At 33.5% G+C, this 22528-nt stretch overlaps 1 protein-coding gene across 1 annotated transcript in view; it reads left to right on the plus strand.

Annotated features, from left to right (window-relative positions):
- Positions 1–15438: 15438 nt before the first annotated feature.
- Positions 15439–22528, plus strand: part of LOC118182384 (long-chain-fatty-acid--CoA ligase 5-like) — a 201355-nt gene continuing 194265 nt past the window's right edge. Inside the window, exon 1 of the mRNA XM_085807174.1 lies at positions 15439–15581. Within this exon, the coding sequence (XP_085663300.1) occupies positions 15546–15581 (36 nt within the window). The 5' untranslated portion in view covers positions 15439–15545. The remainder of the gene's footprint in view (positions 15582–22528) is intronic.

Genomic DNA, 22528 nt, shown 5'->3' on the forward strand with positions numbered 1-22528 from the left:
GCCGATGAGGTAAAAAATGTCCCGTCTCAGCATTATCAGTTACCTTTTCAATTATATTCAATTTCTCCCATTCCCGGAAAATCGTAGTATATTCTTCTAAAAATGCTTTATCTTGTGCTCGCTGGCACATCCTTTTATGCCGCTTCCAAGTTAAATCTTTATTTGTCGGCAAATCGGCCACATCAGATTTAAAAGGTAAACAAAGTTCATATCTACCGTCTGAAAGAATTTTCACATTATTTTTAAACTCTTCCAAAACTCTAGAATGTTCTAAATTCTTTCTATTATTTTCAATGGGATCTGAAATACCTATGGATTCTAAAGACCATGAATCTTTTATCGAATAATTACTAACATACAACGAAATTGCATTCAAAATAGTATCATCATTGCTATCTCCAAATGACTCATGCTTCCCAGTTAACATATGTCCCAAACAAGTGTCAATCAAAAATAACCCTGACCCTAACCGAACAGATTTATTAGTAAATAAAGCGCCCACAATATCCGCTCCCAAAAGCAGATCAATCTCACGATCAGAAGAACCCAAATCAGACAAACTGACGCCTCTATCTTTCAGTTCATTAATAATTTTACTATCGTTCACTTTTGGCACTGTGCCACAAATTTTGCTCTCGGAAAGTGCTTCGATTTGAAAGGAGAAAGTTTCATCTAATGCCGAAATCAACAAATTATAAACATCGTAAATCTGCGTTCGCGTTTCTCTTCCACCGAATAACGAATGCTTCAATTTAATTTGCCTTAATGGTTTTAAATTTAAATTCTCTACTAATTTTTTACTGACAAACGAATGCTGAGAACCTGTATCCAGTAATGTGCGTACTTTAAGCTCAACATTCTTAAATTTAATTTTAACTATTAGAGTCATTAAATAAACATTTTCTATTTTACAGTTATTAGTTAATGTACTGGTTTCAGTTACGTCCCTTTTAGACTTTTCATTTGCGCTTTTTTCTTGGCGATCGGGACACATTAAAGAATGGTGATGTTTATTACAGTACATGCAAGAATTTTTTACTCGACATGTTTTAAAAGTGTGTCCAAATCTGAAACATCCAAAACAGGCCCCCCTTTTAATTAATATATTTTTCTTAGCTTCTAATGTCATATTTCTAGCAGAAAAACATTCTTTAGTTGGGTGCCGTTTTTCACAAAAGAGACAGTTAAAATTGCGCTTACCTGGGCTCTCAGAATTTGATGTACTTACTAACGCAGCTGCGGTGGCGAAATCTAAATTTTTATTTAGTGTATCCTTTTTCTTAGAAATATGATTAGAACCAAACCCAGTGCGGGCTAACACGACCATCTCTTCTCCTTTCACTTCTTGTTTCAGAAAATTCATCAAATTTTCAAGGCATCGGTCATCAGGCTGAAGTGCTTCTTTTAAATTTCTGTTTCTCTCCCAAGCAATTAATACTTCTTCGGGCAGGCAGGATTCAACTAAAGGCGTTAAGAAATCACCATACTTCTCTTGCGTTCTTCCAAGACTTTCTAAAGCTCTAATCTTGGTTTCTAAATCATCGTAGAGAGTGGGAAGATCCGTCTTCACACGTCCACTGCTTGCATTACGCATAACCATGCTTAGAAGATCTCTGACGTATATCTGTACAAGTAAGTCTTCTCTTCCAAACCTCTCTCGAAGCTGGGCGATTGCTTTCGGGTAATTCGACGCCGTTGCCGGAAAGCTCTCCACTACCCATGCGGCTTTGGAGTGTGGAACAACTGCTTGCAGGAGGTACTGGAATTTATCTTCATCTGGAATCGTCGGATCTTCATGGATCTTCGAAAACTGGCTCCAAAACGTCAAAAATTCTTTTGCTTCGCCGTTGAATTTCTTTAGTTCGATCTTCGGCAGTTTAAATTTGCGCTTCTCTGGTAATTCAGTAGGTAAAGGATTCTTCGACAGCTTTTCGATTTGAGAACAAACACAGTTCAAAATATTTATCTCTATAAGGCTCAGACGAAATAAAATCTTCTTCATATAGCTTTTCAGCTTCTTTAGATTGTAGAATTAGTGACGTTACTTCCTTTTGGCAAATTTCAAGTCGATTAAACTTGTCTCTAAGCTGTTGTTCCAGAATCGAAAGTAGCTTCAAATCAGGAATATCTGATTTCAGTTCTGCATCAATTTTGTTTGCATATGTGGTAAAGGAAGTTCTTAGACATTTTCTTTCGGTTTTCAGCTGTGTAAGCTCCATTTTCAATTTATTTTAGCTGTTATCGCGCCCCACGTCTTGGCGCCACAATGATATGTTACGTAAGGCGTTACGTTCGAACAATGGCTAGCTCAGAAGGGATTCGTAAGTCATCTACCCGATGAATTAACAGCTATCTTGTCATAAATGGAGCACTTCATTTAAACTTAAGCAAAAAGATTTATTTACACACAAAGACAAGTTAAAAGAATATAAAATATTTATCTAGCTACAATATCTATCTAGCCACATCATGCAAACATCGTGCTTAACTAACTAAACCGGAACTGTTCGTTTTCCTCTGGCGTCCCATGACGTCAGTCTCTATCTGGCTTTTGATTCGTTGGCTTAGTGATGCCATTCCCAACAGTGTGTATTTAAAGAATGTTTTGACGCTTTCCTTGTATCGAGGAGAAGGCGGAGTAGGCAGGAGCGCTATTCTGCAAAAAAAAAAAAAAAAAAAAAAAAAATTTCTTTGTACTCTCGAACTTTTTAAGGTTAATTTTTAAGCACCTAGCTTGTCAGGGGCAACTTTAACATTCTAATTTATTTATCTTACTTCACGATTTAATTTATCAGTTTACTAAGAGAATTTACATTTTCTATGCTTTTCTTCCTGTGATTTTTTTTTTTTTTTTTTCAAAATTTTCCAATTTTTATTACTTATAGATCTTGTTTCGTTGTGCAAAAGAATTATGAGATACCTTCTGTAAATAATTTCATGTAGTGCTCTTTTGTTGCGATGCGGTTATTATTATAATAATGTTATATGTTTAACAGGAAAATATTATAATCTGCCTTTTGTTTAAATATATTATTTGAAAGATGTAAATTTTAATAGTTTTAGTTAGTTCTACATTGAATTTAAAAAACACATAGGTAGAAGGGGGGAAAGAAAATAGTTTCATATTAAAGCGAAGCATAAAGAACTTCACTAACAATTTCCAAGAGAAAGTAGCTGTGTTCCTAGCGCCTGGGTCAGACCACTATCCCAGTGTAGTAGGAGGTACTGGTGTAGCAGCATATTCATTTTTTGATTGTTAGCATAACGTGAAAAGCGTATGAGTGGCTTTAGAAGTTCGTAGCACTTGTTGACTGTAGTAGTGTAGATCTGTGGTGAAGAAGGAAAAAGTTGAGCGGGCAGTTGAGTAGAGTCCGTAATGTTGAAGTAAAAAAAGTTGCAGTGCGAGACAAACACGAATCGATAATAAAAAATTTCGGAGTGCAACATTTGCATTCCTTTTAATGAAACAATCACTGCATCTCCTTTTTGGATGGTACAGTGCTTAACTGGCTAGCTTTAAATCAAGGTATAATCTAACCTTCTTAGATCTAGTCTAACTAATCTAACCTTCTTAGACTGTCTTATGAATTATCGTCTGTCTGTTTACCTTTCATTTCCAGAACATTAAGTAGTTGCAACAAATCTAAAACATCTGAAGGATGTTTTTTAACTTGAAGTTACAGAAATAAAGCAGTTAACAAAACTAAATTCTGCTTCTCGCGTATTACACAGGCAATAACGCTTCAAAATCTTTACAAGTCAAAGGATATATGTTTGACCAATTATTAGCTACGGTGCTAAAGGTAAATCACAGCAGAGGAGTTTCATGTTGTAGGCTGTCATGGTCAACCTAACTCGAAGCATTAGAAGATCAGGACAATTTTAATGTAAGAAATAATTTTTTAATTGAAATAAACCTTACAAAGTCTGTGGATTCGATTCTGACATAAGGCTTGGCCTTACTACCCCTCCCTCCTTGCGCTTAAAATATAGGTCTAACATTCGGTACGCCATGACCAACATTCTTGATGATGAGACGGCTGAATGACTAGTAGGTTTGGCCGAATAACTAGATAGGTTTGTCTATTCCCGACGAATGCTTTAAAGCAAATGTCTCCCCGTTGAAGGAAAAAAAATAGGTACTGAAACTATTAAAAGAGTGGTAATAAATTATTTTATTACACCATCATTATTTATGAATTATGCTTACTCTAATGTATCATTGAGAAGGTATATTAGAAATAATATCATTACTATGTAGATATATCGGAACTTAGTTAATTTGTTTCAAGTTTACTAATTGTAAAAATTTTAATTTCTTGCAATACTTTAATACATTGAATACAACTGTGGATAAAATCTAGCATGTTAAGATGAGACGTCACTCTGGCTATTTAACAATAGCTTTAATATGTTAGCGTAACATTGAAAAGATATGCTAGAAGTAAAAATATTTCATAAAAAATTATGTTTAAAAAAATAATCAGTAGAGACGCCAGATTAAACTTTTACGTCATTAACGTCACTAAAGCTGTGACAATTACTTTCAAGTTTTACAGAAGTTAAATGTAATTTAAACACTGCTGTATCTTCCTTTTGATTGACTTCACAGATATTGATTCGGACTAGGAAACTGTGGTGGAAACTTTGTTTCTAGCCAGAAAGCTGAGTAACTGAGTGAATAGGTAACTGATGCCATCCGAGCTAGGTACCTACCTAACTCGGATAGGAGAAACCAGGTATCCGGTTCGAGAAATATTTTTTAGTAGTTGAAACATTCGAAGGCAAGGTCACCTAATTTTTATAGTTAGTTGCGGAAAGTCAATACACCTTCTCTGAATTGAAACTAGAAGTGGTTCAATGAAGTTTTGTTGAATTTTAAATCTGCGTTTGTGAGCATGTTGACTGTTATAAGAGTGCTAACTCATCCAATGTAAATAACTTTAGATGAAGTACTGTTTGGTAAGCATGCTTCGGAAAAACAGTTCAATAGCAAAGTTACGGAGGGTGTTTTCAATGTTCTAGAAATTGAGTTGTAATACAGTTTCTAGAATTTACAGGCAGCGCTATCGGCCAGCGACAAGTCTTGATATATTTATGCAGCTATCCTGTGCAGTATTGTTTACTGTTCAACTGTTTGATTGAGACAGGCGCATTTTTACAGCACTGTTTTCTGAAAACATGGAAAAGCGATGAACAATTCTTTTCTTTTTGTACAAAAGGGAGTGAAAACTTCAGAAATTATTCAAAGTCTGCGAAGAATATTTGTTCCCATGTTTCTGTCCCCGCATTTGAAAACACTTTAAGGAGGACACAATTTAAAAGTTTAATCATGCTATAAATAGGTAGACTGAGGAACCTCCGTAAACATTCTTTGAAGACGCCTTAAAAATTTAGTTTTTAATTGGCATAAATGTGTTCAATAAAATGGGGATTATGTTGAAAAACAACATTCTAATAATGATGAAAATTGACGAAATGTAAAATATACCATAATTCCTAGAAGTTTCAAAACATCCTGGCCATAAATCAAGAAGTTGTCGTAAAGAGCTAGATAAATGAAAAACATTAAATACATTTCTCTGCCTATCATTATTCCAAATGGGGATCATTAATTATTATTCCAAAATTAAAAAATCATTATTCCAAATTGGTTTTACAAATGGGGAAAATCAGTTATACTCTTAGTGAGAAACGAGCATCAATATTTTATCTGCTAGCTGCAAGCTTAATCACGGAACGAATGACTTAATTTCTTATATTTATGGCATTTATAACTGCAAGTTGAAATCTGGGTAAGCAAAAGCATATTCACAAACGGAAGCAGCATGTGCACCTACAAGGCTTGTTAGATGTAACATATTTTTCGTTTTTAAAGTTTTTAAACATTCGTTTAAGTGACGCATTTCTGTTTAAATTCTCCCATCTCTCAAAAATGTTCAGGTAGGTGTATTTTGTTCTATCCGTTTGTTCCAAATGAGCAAACGACAAGAGAGATTATCGTACCAACATCGGCATTACTAAATAGGATTATTAGAGAAGTAAACGCGAACGTGGCGAAAAATACATTTCACGGGTCGATTAGCAGGATTATGTAACACATCCATGTGCTTCGGAAGCTGCAAAGAAACTTCACCCTGAATTTTTATTTTGGTAATTTTTTATCACAAAGATATAGATTTTGTAATTTGATGTAAAAATTACTAAAATTACTAAAGAAAATTATTAAAGCTTTATATGGAGGAAAATATTTATATATGAATTCTTGTAAAGTAGTTTTAAATCCTTGCATGTGATTATCATAAATAATCTTAGGGTAAAGAAAAAGACAAATGAACGCATTAACGTCAAACGCAAATTCATGAAGTCAGACTTCTCGAACTGGGCTTAAAACAGCCAATATAACAACCAAAATTATCATGTAATAGTATTTGTAAAAATTATATCCGAACGCTAAGTGGTTTCCGTTGCTGCTAATTAATTCTAAAATTGAGGATCTTATTTCTCTAAGACGGAAATAATTGTATTTATGACAGATACACACAGTAGCTTTATTTATATCCGAACTCTTTTATTATTTAGGGATAAATATTAATTTACTTTTATAATTAAATATGGCTGCTACTCAACAGTTATATTTATTTATGGCCGACCAATTTTGACTAAGTGACTGGCAACATGCTAATAAAATGCCCAATGCAAAGTAATGAATGCAAAGTAGAGTTCCTGTAGAAAATCTGTATGTATGAATATATTCTGTATGTATCTGTATCTAATATATTCTGTATGTAAAATATGAATATATTCTGTATGTAAAATCTGTATGTATTTATATTACAAAGATTGAATTAATTAATTGAAATACATTGATCGAAATAAATTTCCTAATACTTGCGCAATAGCTGCAAAGTAATATAACAATAATATATTTACTAATGGAATATTGAGTATATTGTCGATGACGATAATTACTTAGTTCGATGACGAAAATTACTTAATTTATTGATTAATTTTTATTTTAAGAGTTTCCATTTCTGTTTTTCAGGATTATAATTCAAGTTTCTTTTAAAAAAATGTTTATCTGGGTTCAATATCAATGGTTCCGGGCTACTTCATTCAGCTACAATTCTACTAACTAATACTCAATATTCCATTAGTAAATAAATTATATTTATATACACATATGCTACAGTGTCACAAATTTCTATGTACATATTATTCTTCGTACATGAAGAATATTGAAGAATATTGTGAAGCATATTTAAGAGAAGTAATCTGAGTATTTTCTTGCAAGAAGCTAAAAATTGCTATAGGGAAAACTCTTATGGCGCTCATTACCCTACGACAACCACCTCTGAAAAGGACCAGTATTTATGAGAACAAAACCAGTATTTATCCTTATTAAATATCACTTCTCTAGGACGAGCACTTCCACAAATAACTAAATTATCTGAAATCGCAGTCATCTTGCAAAATATTCACTGTATATTGAGGAAATAAAATATGTTCAGTTTTCCCATATTCCTGACATAATCAGGCGCAAGAAAGAGTATATAATAAATATGTATGATATCAAAACTATATTAAAAAAAAAAAAGAAAAAAAGGAAAATTATTTTGTATTAACCCAATCAGAGCTTCATTAAGACAGCTTGAAACTCAAAGCACTTCTGTGAGTGTTCTTCGATCCCTCGCTTTTCCTAAATTTTATGGGGAAAATAATATTCAACGTTTTTCCTTGATATTTATACTTTTATACGTGGAAAAAGAAATGGTTCTTTTATTAGTATTGCAGTGTATATAGGTTTGCAGAAATCAACTTAATAACTATGCAAAGGGAGAAAAAAAAAGCAGACTCTATATTAAAAAAAGAACAAAGTTTATAAGAATAATCACCCAGCAGGAGAATGAATTAATAATTCAGCTAACTGACTTTCGGCTACAAAGCCACTAAAGTTTATAGGGTTGTCGAGAATTTCTGAAAGCTTCGTGAAAAATAGCTTCTAAGCTTTCAAAAATGCATTTTCCAAGAGTTTCCTTCACCCCTCCAATTTTTCCCCACTCAAGTTGCTTGGAAATTGAAAAATGTTGTCAATTTAGTCATGAAAATTTTAGTCGAGACGCAGTTGAAAGTTTTCTGCCCATATTTCTGATCTTAATTGAGCTATTTTTATAATTCAAACGTCGATCAATTCAGAATTAAAAGATCTACAACCTAATAAAAACTTACAAATGGGATCAGCGACCACAAATTTGACAAACGAAGATACAAAAAAAAAAAAAAAAAAAAAGCATTTATATAAAATGCCCTAAGTAAATGAATAAAACAATACACAACACTACAAAAATACATAAAACCTAAATATTAAAAAATAAACTGGAATGTTTCCAACGATTGAGATTTTCCATAATAATTCAACTTACTCTATAAATAACTTTGCGTTAATAATTCTTAATTAGGAACATGTAACGAACTTTTAGATAATATCTGTAGGATTAATTTAGTCATGAAAATTTTAGAACCTTTAAAAAATGAAACCTTTAAAAAATGAACCTTTAAAACATCCAGAGCCCTTGTCATAGAACTTGAGGGCCTAAAAGGTACTGTGAGCCTGAAAATAATTATAATTCTCATTGAATTCAACTTTTTGGCAAAAGAAAATGGCCTTCTCTTGACTTGTTATGTAATTTTTGAAGGACATCAGGGATCTTGAAAGTATCTGCCAGCAGAATGCCTTTCCATCATCCGATTTTAACTTCCCGTACGAGATCCCATTTCGCATATGGAGTGAGTCTCAGAACGCCCAGTATTATTTTGTGGTAGGACTGTAGATCGAAATGTCCTATCAGGTAGGTTTTCTGTTTGAAAGACTCTATTAAGCCAATTTATGGGTTTAATGTCACCGTCTGGTAGACCTAACTAGTCTCTCCTCATTCCTCCGTCATTCTATGGGTCTCCAATAGCGGATGTTGAAGTTGTGATTCGACGTACGTTGTATTAAGCGGCTCGTATTTCACTTCGACCCTGGAGCAATATCGGCAGCTTTCTGGGCAGGGTCTTCTAGCTATATTATTAGCGTTTTTGTGTAATGATTCTTTCCGATGACGGACAGAGATATCATATTCTTGGGGTCTCTGTATCCATATCGCTCTGGATTCGGGATTCATTCAACGATACATCATTGCTAACCTGGCTTTTGACCTGATGTAAGGGGCAGGAATGTTCTGTTGTGGAGTTAAAGGTGGAAATGTTCTATGGCTTTAACTATGGTGAGCAACTCTTTTTTTTTTTTTTTTTTTTTTTTTTGTGACGCAGCAATTCCTCTCCGGTTTAGATAGACACTTGCTCCAGTATTTCACGACACTTCCTTGACCGTTTATTTCTTGGGATGAAGCCTTACTGACACTTTCAATACTCGCATCCATGTCAAAAATAAGTGGTATGTCGAGCTGAAGATATATGAATATTGTCGCAGATTTTAAAGCCTCTTTCAGTTTGGTAAATGCATCATCCCAGTCTTTTGTTCACACGAGCTTTTGCTCTGTCTGTCAGAGGTCTTTATGAGTCTGTAAAGGGATCTTGTGACGGAAGAAAAGTCTTTCACAGATCTTCTATAACAGGTGTAAAGCTCCAGGAAACTTATCAGCTGATGGGCATTTTCGGGATGTCTACATTCCTTAACTTCCCTCACTTTTGCTGGATATGTACACACTTTTGGCATAAACGACCTGTTCGAGGAAAGTCACTTACTGTCTGAACAGATTACGTTTGGCAGGACATAACTTTAGATTGGTTTCCTTCAACATCTAAAACATGTTCCTAATATTTTTTCAAATTTTATTCAAAACCTTTCCCAATAATGATGGTGTCATCGAAGTATATTAGACAAGTTTCGCAGAAAAGACTTCTCGGTACGCTTTCTATGAGGCGTTCAAATGTTGGCATTGAATAATCCAAACGGCATTGCCTTGAACTGCCAAAGTCCTTCACTGGTAGTAAATGCTGTCCTTTTTTTGTCATCAGGATGTATCACTACCTGCCAATATCCACTCTTTTAATCAAGTATCAAAAACAATTTGCCTCCAGAAAGAGTGTCCGGAATGTCGTAAGCTCTGGGAAGATAGTAGCTATCTTCGTGATGTCATTCAAGAAACGAGAGCAATGCAAAAATCTAGTTGAATCTAGTGCAAAAATCTAGTCTTTCGTTCTGACTAAGACGATGAGAGAGTCTCAAGGACTTGCTGATGGCTCGATAACACGATTTCTTGCATGTCCTTTAGAAATTTTCCCATCTCTTTTTGTTTAGAAATCTGTAGACGTCTTGTATGTTGCTTGATTGATGGATGGTACCCCCTATGAAATTTGCGCTGTGCCAAACTCGTTCGACCTACATCAGAAGATGGGAGGGAGAATAAATTAACCATGTTCTTGATGACATCTCTGTTCCAATATGGGTTTCCTCAAATTTATGTCGATGTATATCTTTTGACAATACTGCATTTTTCGTCTGAAAAAGGTTCGAACCTAGACCCAAATTTATGGTAACTGGTTGTCCGAGCACCATGTGAGCAGGGCTGCGAAAATATAAAATAATAAGGGAGGAGATACATGAGGAATCATGTATCTACTCCCTTTTTTATTATTTAATATTTTCGCTGTTGTATGTGTTTGTGGTCTGTGACGAGTTTATTTAATTTTAACAACTCTATTATATGTTAATTTTTTTAGGATCGTTTTGTGTAAATGTTGCTTTAATTGATTGGCTTTGTAATGTTTTGCTAACAGTAATTTTGAGTTTGCTATTTTTTTTTTTTTTTGTTTTTTTTTGTTTTTTTTTGTTGTTGTTGTTGTGCATGTGTGTGTGTGTGTGAGTGTGTAACTTGTTTTTCTCCTGTTACTCGAGGCTCTAACCTGGTTTCTCTGGGGCTAATTTAATTTTGTTGATTTTCTCTTTTTTTTGGGGGGGGGCGGAACGCAGCCGGGCTGCTGGCTCCCTCGTTTTTGGTTGGATTGGCCGGTCCTCCTTTTAGTCATAGGCTTGCTATGCCAGCTAGGGGGAGTGGGGGCTGTGCCCGTTAATACCAATATAATACATGAGCAACCATATTTTAATTTTCCTCAGCTTTTCATTTACGAGTTTCACTTTTTTATTTTATTAATCATTTTTCCTTGCCAGAAAGTTTGTTTTCATTCACTTAATACAACAGTTTCTAGAAACACATACGCATTCCTTTTTGCCAGTATGAACTGAATAAGGCAGAAATCTATCAAATCATTCTACTCATTCAAAAATTATTATTGTTAAAATATTATTTACTAATAAAGGCTATGTAAAAAAAACTATATTTGCTGAAGCAGTATTATTTTGTCTCTCCTTAAAATTTCAAAATATTGCTACATTTTTCTCGAGAAATTTAATTTTGGATCCAAAAACTTCATTTTTAGCAGTTTAATTATTTTATAGCATAGCTATAACTAATATCGCTTTTTTAAAATATAAGATCAGTTCCCTCCCCCATCTAAAACCATCCTGAAACTCAAGTTTAGAAGATCTTTTACAATGAATTCATATTCTTTTCATCGATATTTTTCGAAAACTGCATCTAAATAATCGACGTCTTACTATATAGTATGGTATAAAGCTTTAGTTTTTTAGGAAAACATATGTATATTTTTATCTTTACGCTGTAAAATAAATAATAACCAGTCAAACATAAATTATTCAAATTATACCAGTTATCAGTAGAGCATTAAGTGTTAATTTTTCAATTCACTGTTGTTAATTTTTCAATTCACTGTTGTTAATTTTTCAGCTCAATGAAATTTCGAAATGCGGCGATACAGTATTCTGTTACTTTTTAAAAAAAATCAGGTATTAAACAGTCTCCAGTGCAGTTCGGCTCAGAGTATTGTAGTAGGTACAAAATCTTAGAATAATTAACTTTCGATTCTTAACTAATTTTGAAAAGAAGTAAAGTTCAGTTTCATAGTGAAAAGCATGCTGTATATAGTTGCATCTTTTCTATTTTAGTTTTTTACTTAATCATTTCTTTACAATCACACAGTTATGAATAAAAATTTATATGATTTTAAACTATCGAACGACGCCATACTTCTGGCGCCCGTCTCCAACGCAGGCCTTGCAGATCAGCTTCCACCCGTTCCGCTTCAAAGAGAAAACCTGCAATGCACGGTCGAGATGAGCATTTAGTAGAGAACCTCAAAACTACCATTCATAATGATAAAAAATATATTAACTTCAAAATATAACAAGATTTTATTGTATCTAATCGCTGCTGCCCTAATTGGTATATGGGCTAGTGCTCCCAACTGTTGTATCATTGGGATCGGGTTCGAGAACCGGAGAAGGCATGAATGTTTGTAAGTGTATAATGTCTGTGTGGCATTGTGACACTCAAAATACAGGGCAATCATAAAGTCCTCTCGAATGTTTGGTAGTAGGGAAGATGGGTGGGAGATACTTGTACTTTCCCACCTAGGATGTTCACCATCAAAATTAAGGAGAAGCTCGATTGTTACTCCAGCTATTGTTATACATCAAGAGTGTCGCGCATTTGTGAGGCTTGTCCGGCTCTTTGAGGATTAGTGCTATCTTGTATCACTCGGATCAAGAAGTCTTTACCAAGGCATCCTCAATGGAGAGAACAAGATGGATCAAAAGGAGTGTGGTTAGTTATCTCTTAGCGCAGGTCAGGATGAGATATATTTAACAGGTCGTGCATTGAATTTCTATGAAATAAATAAAGTACTTTCCAAGCCCCATAAGAAAATTTCAGCATATGAATTGAAGAATTTTTTACACTAACAAATACGAGATGAATTAAACTGCACAGAACAAATAACAGGAAAACTACTATTTACATGATATAAAAGCACGTAAATACAAATCAAGCACAGGTAAAGTAAAATGAAAGAACTGTGTTAAATTTACAAAGGCATTTTGTGTGGATAAATTTGTGTCGTTGAAGAGATATACCGCAAGTGATTCCAGTCTAACGACTTTTTACACAAATTCTCATTTATTCTGATAATGAACTTGTCAATAGGCTAGTGTTTGAAATCTTAGTGTAGTGGCTGATAGCTTGGTATAGTAGCTATTGGAGTGAGAATCGGATATTCCCTTTTTATGTAGTGGCTGATTGCACATGTAATGGTGTGCATTCGTAAAGATGCGAAGAAACTTTGATTGTCCGACAGGGAGCTTCTTAAGCTCTTTGATAGAATATTTGCCTAGGCGAGGGATAACACAAAATGGGCCTAATGGTAGATATATAAATAAGCCGCTTTTTACCCTGACAATTTTGGAAATAGTTTCCTAAGAGTAGAAGCAAACAACTGATTATTTTCTGTGCCTTGCTGTGGACATGCTTTACGTAGTCTGTCCATGTTAGAAAGTAATGTAGACTAATTCCTAGGTAACATGCCTTTCAAACCCTGGGGATCTCTTCGCCGAATGATTTCAAGTTGCATATTATGGGGATTATTAGTTTCTTTCTTCTAATGATAAGTAACTGCGAATTTTGCGCATTTATATAAATTCTCCAGTTTCTACACCATTATTCAATAAATAGAGTGATATTTTGATGGCATGATTAACGTTTGTAGACTTCAGTGCTATAAGTATCGTCTTCATAACATGCGAGAAGAGAATTTTGTGTATCAGGTTTCGGGAAGTCATGAAGAAAAATTAGGTAGAGAATCGGGCTAAGAACTGACCCTTGTGACACACCCGCTTGTATGAACTTAACGTCGAATTTATCCTTTCCTTGAAATATGAAGAACGATCTTTTTGAAATAGAGGACCAAATGAGTTGAATCAGTTCTCTTTTCAGGTTGAGGACAATAAGTTGAAGATAAGCCTCTCTTGACGAAAGTATTAAAAAATTTTGAAATATCTAGCATGAGGAGGTCGATGTTTTGCTTGTTATGCAGGACGGCACCTGCAAACTCTACAGTACGAACGAGTTGATCTAAAATACATAGTTTATAAAAAAATAAAGAAGTACAACAATCTATGAAGCAATAAGATAAAATTTACAATGATAGTGAAGCCAAAAAAATAAAAATAAAAAAAAAAAAAAAAAAAAAAAAAAAAAAATGCTGGAAAATGTAGCATAAAGAAAGCACCAGGCATGCCCTCATTTTCAAGATTAAAATTCATAAAAGTTAAATTAAGAAATCGCACGGAGTAGCCATGTTTAAATTGCATTTATCGGGAGAATATTTAGCATTTTTCATGGATACTGTCTTCGAAAAAATAATTTCAATTTGTATCCTCTGAATTCCAAAAATTTCCTCTTTTGAGCGAATTTTAATTTTGTTTTACCAGTTTGCTTTATAGTAATTTTTTTCCCAATCGTAATGCATATATGAATAAATTTCTCTTAGAAAGTCCTCCATAAATGTATACCTTCCCTTAGGCAGATATCCCTGGCGTACTTTCGTTTGATCAATTAACCATCCAATCAATCTTTTATTAGTGTTAGTGCCTAAAAAACCGAAGAGTGTTAATTTGAGTAACTCTGAAACAATTTGATTTTCATCACAGAATTTGCTTAATAATAATTACTACTATGCCATCTATCTCAAGGCCTTGAACTTGTAACCGCAAGGGGCCCATACTGTTTTACGTCAAGGGTGGCATTAAGAACTAAGCAGGGGAGATAGAATGTATAATTCAATTAAAATTTGATTAATTTTTTTCCTTAGATTAAATTTTTATTTAAATAAGAAAATACTAAAGGCCAATTTAATTTACCTGTGGTATAACGAATATTTTTGGGCCAACTATCTACCTAAGAATATCACCTTTGAAAATGTCCAGTATTTATTAAAAAATAAAGAAACACTAGTATTGAACAATAACCTTTTTAGACAACTACCTGCATGAAAAATTAAAATCATCTGGAACCATGTGTAATTGTTTTTCAGAGGGTATTATACACTTTAACAGTCACCTTACTTAACTGTATCAGTTTTTAAATAATCGAGATACCAACGGAATTTGATTGCATTTATACGAAAATAAATTTGATGTCACTTTAGCTACTATGAAGCCAAACTTTTAAATGAGAGAACATTTTGCTTAACAATAAAATATTTCGTTTTTTCTGTATGAATAAAATTCCACATCCGTAATATCAATTACTTTGTCTAACTGTATTGCCTTTTAAACAGCAAAGAAAATTTTAGTTCAGCATAAAGAAATAAAGTTTGTTTTGAAAGCAATTTTTTTACGAATCCGAGAGAAAAAAAATTTAACTAGCTCAAACCGCTTTTACCTCCTGCAATTTCACCCGGCCCCTTATTGTTACTGTTAGAAAAGCAGACGTGTAGGAAATGACGTCACAACTTGCGGTGACTTCTTTCCGCTAAACCTTTTTTCTTTCAAGCCAACCACCACGTGATATGCTTCGCTCGACGTAAAGTGTATCTCAGTTTTAATATGCATGGATTAAACAATCAGATTTGCCGCTTTAGATAAAACTTGCTTGAAATTCTTACATGGATACTGACCAGAACTTATGAGTTTTTCGAGACGCATATTTCATGAAAGACAGGTATTTACAAGAATTATGTATTTATTTTTCTTTGTTTATTGTATTAGTCTATGACTTTATGCAGTTGTGATTATGATGCTATATATGATTTTAAATGCAACACAGGTTCATTGTGTCTCTATTTATTACAATAGCCGCAAGCAAATAAAATCATACTGTTTAAAATATTGGCACCAGTGAAAACACTTTTGATCAAGATCTTATTATATTTTACTTTTTTTAAAATTTAAATTACATTTTATCAAATTGAAAATGAGGAATTTCAAAATAGTACTCGAAGTACTTAAATACATACAAGTGCAGTCATTTCATGTCATGGCAAAATATTTAGTCCTAATGTAAAGTTCTGAGATGTAATGTGATTAGTTCACATCTTAGTTTTCTAACATTCAAATAATAGTGAAAGACACTAGACTCAATTCTTATTAAAAAAGTGGCCAGATTTTTTTCCTCGGCCAGTGTCGCACAAAACAATTTTGAAAGAGGAGAAGAAAAAAAGCAGCATATTCTTATTATTTCAAACACGTAATGTAATATATAATTTGGAATTTTTCAGTTGTGGGCTAGATCCCATGGTTCCAAACGATTACTGTTTTCTGTATATGAGACTTCTGTAAATGTTTGTCTTAGAGAATATGATTATCGGTTGCTTATTCATGTTTATTTTTGTTTTCAAGAATATTTAAAATTTTTAGAAATGGTCGCCATGGCAGATTTAACTGTCATCAAAATATATATTGTGCTGCTGTAATTATTCCTAAAGTTGAGTATAGTTATTAATGTTGAAGATTTTAAAGAAACATGATATAGCTCTGAGTATGGGAAATCTCTCTTTTCATTTCCGGTTATTTAGCTCGGATCAGTTTAATTTTTTTCAGCCAATTCATATGATTTCTAAATGTAGTTCATAAACTAATTTTTATCAGATAATTAATTTTCTTTAACATTTTTTTCTTTCGAAATTTAAGTGTTCCTCCAAGTGTTTACATTCTGCAGTATTTTAAAAGGTGATTCATGTAGAATTTTTCACATCATCTAATTTCATTGCCCATTTTTCAGATACGAAATACAATAGAAAAATATAGCCTGATTTTTTTTTTTTTTTTTTTTTTAATACAAACCAGTCACTTTGTAGATTTAGTGAATTTTCGGAAACACTAATGTTTGATTATTGAATACATTTCTGATTTTATGGAGTCATCTTCATCACCATATTGAATGGCTCTAACAGCATTCATGTCAACGATACTTCCAAAACCAGCGAATATTTGCAGAATATGTAGCTAATTCTAAAGCGAAGGCTTGGAATGAAATGTGGACCTAACCCGCACAGTTCTGGAAGCTTTAACTTTCACTAGCTGGTATTTGTTTTCGGACACTTGTAATTTTGAAATTTATCTGCATAGATCTTATACTAAATATTGAAACACAAAATCCCAGTATTTTTTCAATTTATTTTTTTCGTCTATTTTAAGACTTGTTTGTTACAAAGATATCATTAAAAATTCTTTATAACAAAATGATTTATTCCAAATCTGTTAATCAGTAACTCGCAAAATTATACAGGTACTTACGTATTATCGCAAAAATCTTAGTAGAAGTCGCCAAATTTTCGGAATATGCGAAACTGTAGCAACCATGCACATAAATATTCTTCAGGCAACCATGCTCATAACAGTCGTTCAGTCAAGCAGCGTCGCCATTTTCGTAAGCGTTCTTTTTGTTGCATTCCAAGGTCCAACAGTTTTTTTTAGCTCAAATTTAAAATATAGCGCGTGGAATCTGCCAGCAGCGGAAGAAACCGCTTTGAAATTTCCACAAAAATACAGTATTGTGCCTCAAAATCTCTAATGGGAACAAGGATGAGATGAGTTCGGTAGGTAACCAGTGCGCAATACCGAGTTTGTGCATGCGCTGATATTTTTAAAAGCGAAAACAGATTGCTGTGAACATTGCAAAAAAATAGTACTAACACGTTAGAGAAGGATTAAAAAAAATTAAATTCGTTACATGACCTTATTTTAAAATTTAATTTTGGTCTTTAACGTTTTTAAACTGTGTTTTCCTTCATATTGATTTTCCGACTTACTTATTACTTAAACATTCATTATTTGAGAAAGTTTAAAAAAAAAAAAAAAAATTTTTTTTTTTTACTTTTCAGTCTTTCTTACTTTGGTCAAATTGCGTTAAATTGGTTGCGTTGATATATATGTAAGTATGAGTAATATGAAAGTTAAATATATAATTCGAATACTCGAAAATTTTGTTTGAGACGTTTTGGAAGATATTTCTTGTCACAGGTTTGTGTTTCATATGAAAATATATCACAAGAATTTCGTCTTTATTTGGAAATTATAACTTATTCAGCAAAATATACTAACCGTTCCGTACCTGAAGTAAATACAGCAAGATCTACGAAGCATTGAAAGGATCTGTTTAAAATTTAACTATTCACAATTTGAAACATAATAAAAGTTTCCAAAATATTAAAAAAATTATTGATACAAAGCGTTTTACTATCTTTGTTGTAATAAAACAATGGAAAATATGTGGAACTGTTCAAAAGAAACTTAAGTCTGGACTAAGCTAACGTGAAATAGTCGTAGATTTATCTTATGAAAAATCAAACAAAACCTAGAACTTAGTGCTGTGAAACTCGCAGCGGATTTACAGAGCGGCTTGCAATAAAAGTTAACCCTGAAACATTTAGAAGAATCATTCTAGCACATGAATAAAATGGGGGCTCATCAAGAAGAAAATTCTTCTTCAGCAAGAAAACAATGAAAATACACATGGCGTCACGAAATCCACAGTAAGGACAGATTTATCATAATGAAAGAGAGTTATATTTGCAGACGAATCAGAATTTAATACATTTGGGTCCGACGGATTTTGGATGTACTGTCGGGATGTTGCAAGCTCGTGCAAGACCATCCGCTGTTGCGAGAAAGCTGAATGTGCATCATAAGCCCCGTTCACATGCAACGCTCCTTGGCACAGCTGCCGTTAGCAGGAGGAGAAAAAGGACACATGGAAGAGTTTCGTCTTTAGGACCCGTTCAGAAGACCACCCTCTTCCTTCCCTTTGCACCTAAGCCTCTGTGAACAATCACGTCTCCGAATTGGCAGATTTCTAATACTGTTTACACATTTTTAACGTTGTTTAATGTTGTTAATTTTGTAATCTGTACTTTCGCAACTGGTACCTGAACTTTCGTAATGGTTCCTGGAAAATATATGCTTTTTAATTATTATTATTATTATTTTATAAGCTGTTATTTAGTTCACTCTTGGTGCTTGTCGCTATGGTTAAAAGATGATCATGGATTTTTAAACTGCTTCCCGATAAGATATAGAACTCAAACTTTGTACTTACACTGCTTGTGGATGTGATGTCACGCTTTTGATTTTTAGAGGATTAGATTTTTTTTCAAATTTAAAGCTGAAACGATTTTTTTGAAATATTAACAAATAAACTGAGAATCTCAGAATATTATATTTTGCACCATAACACACTGTGGAGGACAAAAAAAATTAAATGAAATTTTTAGCGTAATATTTTTTAAAAATATTTTGGAGAATTTTTGAAAATCGTTCATATTTTTAGACTTTTTGACGCCCATTAATTTTAAAATTTCATATCTAAAAATATATCGCTTACAAACTTCCGACATTTTCACAGCTTATAAAACAAACTTTTCGCATTTAAAAAAATGATAAAGGAAATTAATTGCATGATTCTTTTACTTTTTTGAAAGATTTGCAGTGAAGCAGAATGGGAAATATTGGTTCTTCTTGGGCATCAATTAGAAACATCGGTTTCAAAGTAATAATCTCATTATACCAAACTATTTTTATGACATTATTTATGCTCTATAATTTGTTATTGTTGCCAGTTGTTAGTTCAGCGTGAGATTGGAGATATTTCTGAGTTAATTTTCTCTTAAGATGCGTTTTGCATTCCGTTGTGTTTAACGTTCTTATTAGATTGAAGCATAACTACTGATTATACTTAGTGATATTCTAAACACTTGTACGAGTATTTCTGTAGAACATCCAGAACTTTGAAATGTTTCTGTTGATAAAATAAATTTAATTAAGCTATCATCGGATTTGAGTGCAATGACAATCATTTACGAAATATTATCAATCTTTTACAAACCGGTACGCACGCAACAATATTATAATTAATTAATGTATTAAAATTGTTTTGAACATGTTTTACAAAACAAAAACAGGTAAAGAAAAATTCTGCTTGCGTTTTATGAGTTTTTGCAATTTTTCTGGCCACATAAGGTTTTAAAAGAAGGTTTGTAATTTTATTTAATTTCTATTTACCAACTGAATAAATAGCACTAGGTTTGGTGCGTATTGAAATTCAGTAATAAAATTTTAAAGAAACTTGAAATGATTAATGTCTATTTAGACAGTTTGTATTCTTTAAACTGCAAATGCAAACTAAGAAACCTTTTGCATTTTTTTCAATAAATCCTTTTACTTAAAGTCCTAAAACATATACAGGTATGGACTAAATTTTTTATTATTTTTATTGCTTATTTAAAATTATATACTTTATAGAAACAAGGATGGGTTTTGCAAAATGCTGAAAGGAAAAGTTATTTGAAATGAAAATGTGACTGAGATCATATTTGTTTTAAAGATTTTAGATAAAAGTGCATTTTTATTTTTTCTCTGAAACTAATTCATTAATTGCAAAATTATTCCTTGAAGTTATTAAGAACTAATAAATACAATAAAAAGACTGAGGGGAGACAGAAAAACATTTTAATTGTAAAATTTTTCTTCAAAAATTTAAATTAAAAAAATTACTAGTAAAAACTTTTTTTCAGCTTAAAATTATTTTGTCTCACAAAACCATTTAATAATATTTATAAAAAGTAGATGAAAATGCTTAATTTTTTTTAAATGATCATTCAAACGGTTACCGAGTCCCTTGTCGCGTTGAAGCCCATATGACGTTGTCTTAACTTTAGTTTTAATTTGAACGATATTTCTGGAATTATGAGATAACCTTGTCTGTATTTTTCTATAATTTCCGTATCTTGTACAGTTCTATCTAATTTTTTTTTGGGGGGGGATGCTATCACATCCCCAGACATCTGTCAGCGCGATTGTTTCGCTGACAGTCCAGCGAGCAGTAACTAAAATTAAGTGAACCGCGCAGTATAGTACGGGAAATCTCCCCATTTGCCCTGCTCCCGAGAGGTAAGGAGCATTCAACCAAATTCTACCTCCAATTCGGCGAGGCAGTTAATGCTTGTCCCATGTGAACGGGACACGTTGGAAGAACCGGTTTTCGCTACCGGTCGAATCTGCTCTTGTGAATGGGGCTGTAGTGTCATCAAAGGGACAAAACCGCTGTAGAAGTCTGGATCTAGACGTCGGAGGATTACCACAACGGAAGAGGAATACAGAAATAAAATAACTTTAAATTTATTCTACCTCATCGTTTGTGAGGGGCACCTGGACCACGGGGGTCCAGTTTTCCACTGGGTCCACGGGGGTTTGTGAGGGGCACCAGTTTTCTTCAACTTGCTATAACTTAATCAAATCTTAAAATCTACAAGCTTTGTCAGATCGCTACAGAAATTCAAACGTACAACTTAACACAAATCTTATCCTTTCACTACATTATTTAATTCAGATTAACATCGCAGTCGCCGGCAGAGAGTGAAACATTACACAGTAAAACAGCGAAGGCGGTCAGGCCAAAATCTCTCACATATAGCTATAGCTAATTCTTCTAAATTTCTAATAATAATACTTGTCACGCATATCTGCATTAATTCTGAAGTGAACGAAGTTTGAATGGAAGTTTGAATAGGCAAAAAAGAAAGGTGTAAATTGAATAACATTTCATTAACAAAACTTAAGCAGAAATACCACGAACTTAGATCACTGAACCGTAGTAAACTTTACAGTTTTATTTGGTGTTGTTCAAAGATCCAGACAGCATGGGCCACATGCAATCATAGATTATTATGTTGAATGATGACATCACGCAGGTCTCGAAACACAACCACTGGCCTTAACATGTCAAATATATAATTATAGCTGCCCACATTACCGGCTATGCGAACAACAGCTGACCGGGATGTGTAACTAATGGCATCCCAAATCAGTACGCCAAGTGTTGGCTTCGTATGACCATGACGAATGTAAATTTTCTTTTCCTTTGGTATCATTCTTTTTTTTTTTTTTTTTTTTTTTTTTTTTTTACGGTGTTTCAACATGCGAATACATCCATCATGATGCTGTTCGCAGAATCGGGATCCGTCTAAAAAGATACTACTCGAGTGTCGTCCACGGCATCCAATCTCGTCGTTCGTCATACCACTGTAGGCGTGTCTGTCTTTGCTACATCGTGAAGGGAAGCAGCAACGACGGTCACCTTGCTGATAGTTCCTAGTATTCCAGACATCGTCGCATTGCCTTTATGCATTTTTATCGTAATGCTCACAAGCCATGCTCTGACACAGGGTAGGTGACGTGGCGGTACGATCTCGCAAGACCAAAAGATAGCATGGTCTGTCCTTTCGAGTATTAGTGGCCTGGGGCCGCTGAGATCCTACATGACATTTAGTATGCCCCTTTTAGACCCATCTATTCCAAATTTACCTCACAATCTTCGAATCTTGACCAATATGTGGAGCACTGTCGCGGAACGATTAACCAAAGTCCCCATAGAGCACGATACTGCCACGGTCAAATACCGATACGTGCCGATAGGAGTGTCTCTTTCTTACATGAGACATAACACGACCTTTATACAAATAACCAACGTTCAAATGCGATTTCAGAATGACAGCCCGCTGTGCAATCTTCCCATTTAAATATAATGTAGATGGCGTTACTCACATGGTTTTCTGAAAATGTGCTAGAATACTGATCATTTGTATATCTCAGCATGCCATACTTTGAATGCAA

This window comes from Stegodyphus dumicola, chromosome 1, assembly GCF_044657685.1.
Source record: "Stegodyphus dumicola isolate Sdum_Otavi_A_Nest chromosome 1, ASM4465768v1".
Classification (NCBI taxonomy): Eukaryota; Metazoa; Arthropoda; class Arachnida; order Araneae; family Eresidae; genus Stegodyphus; species Stegodyphus dumicola.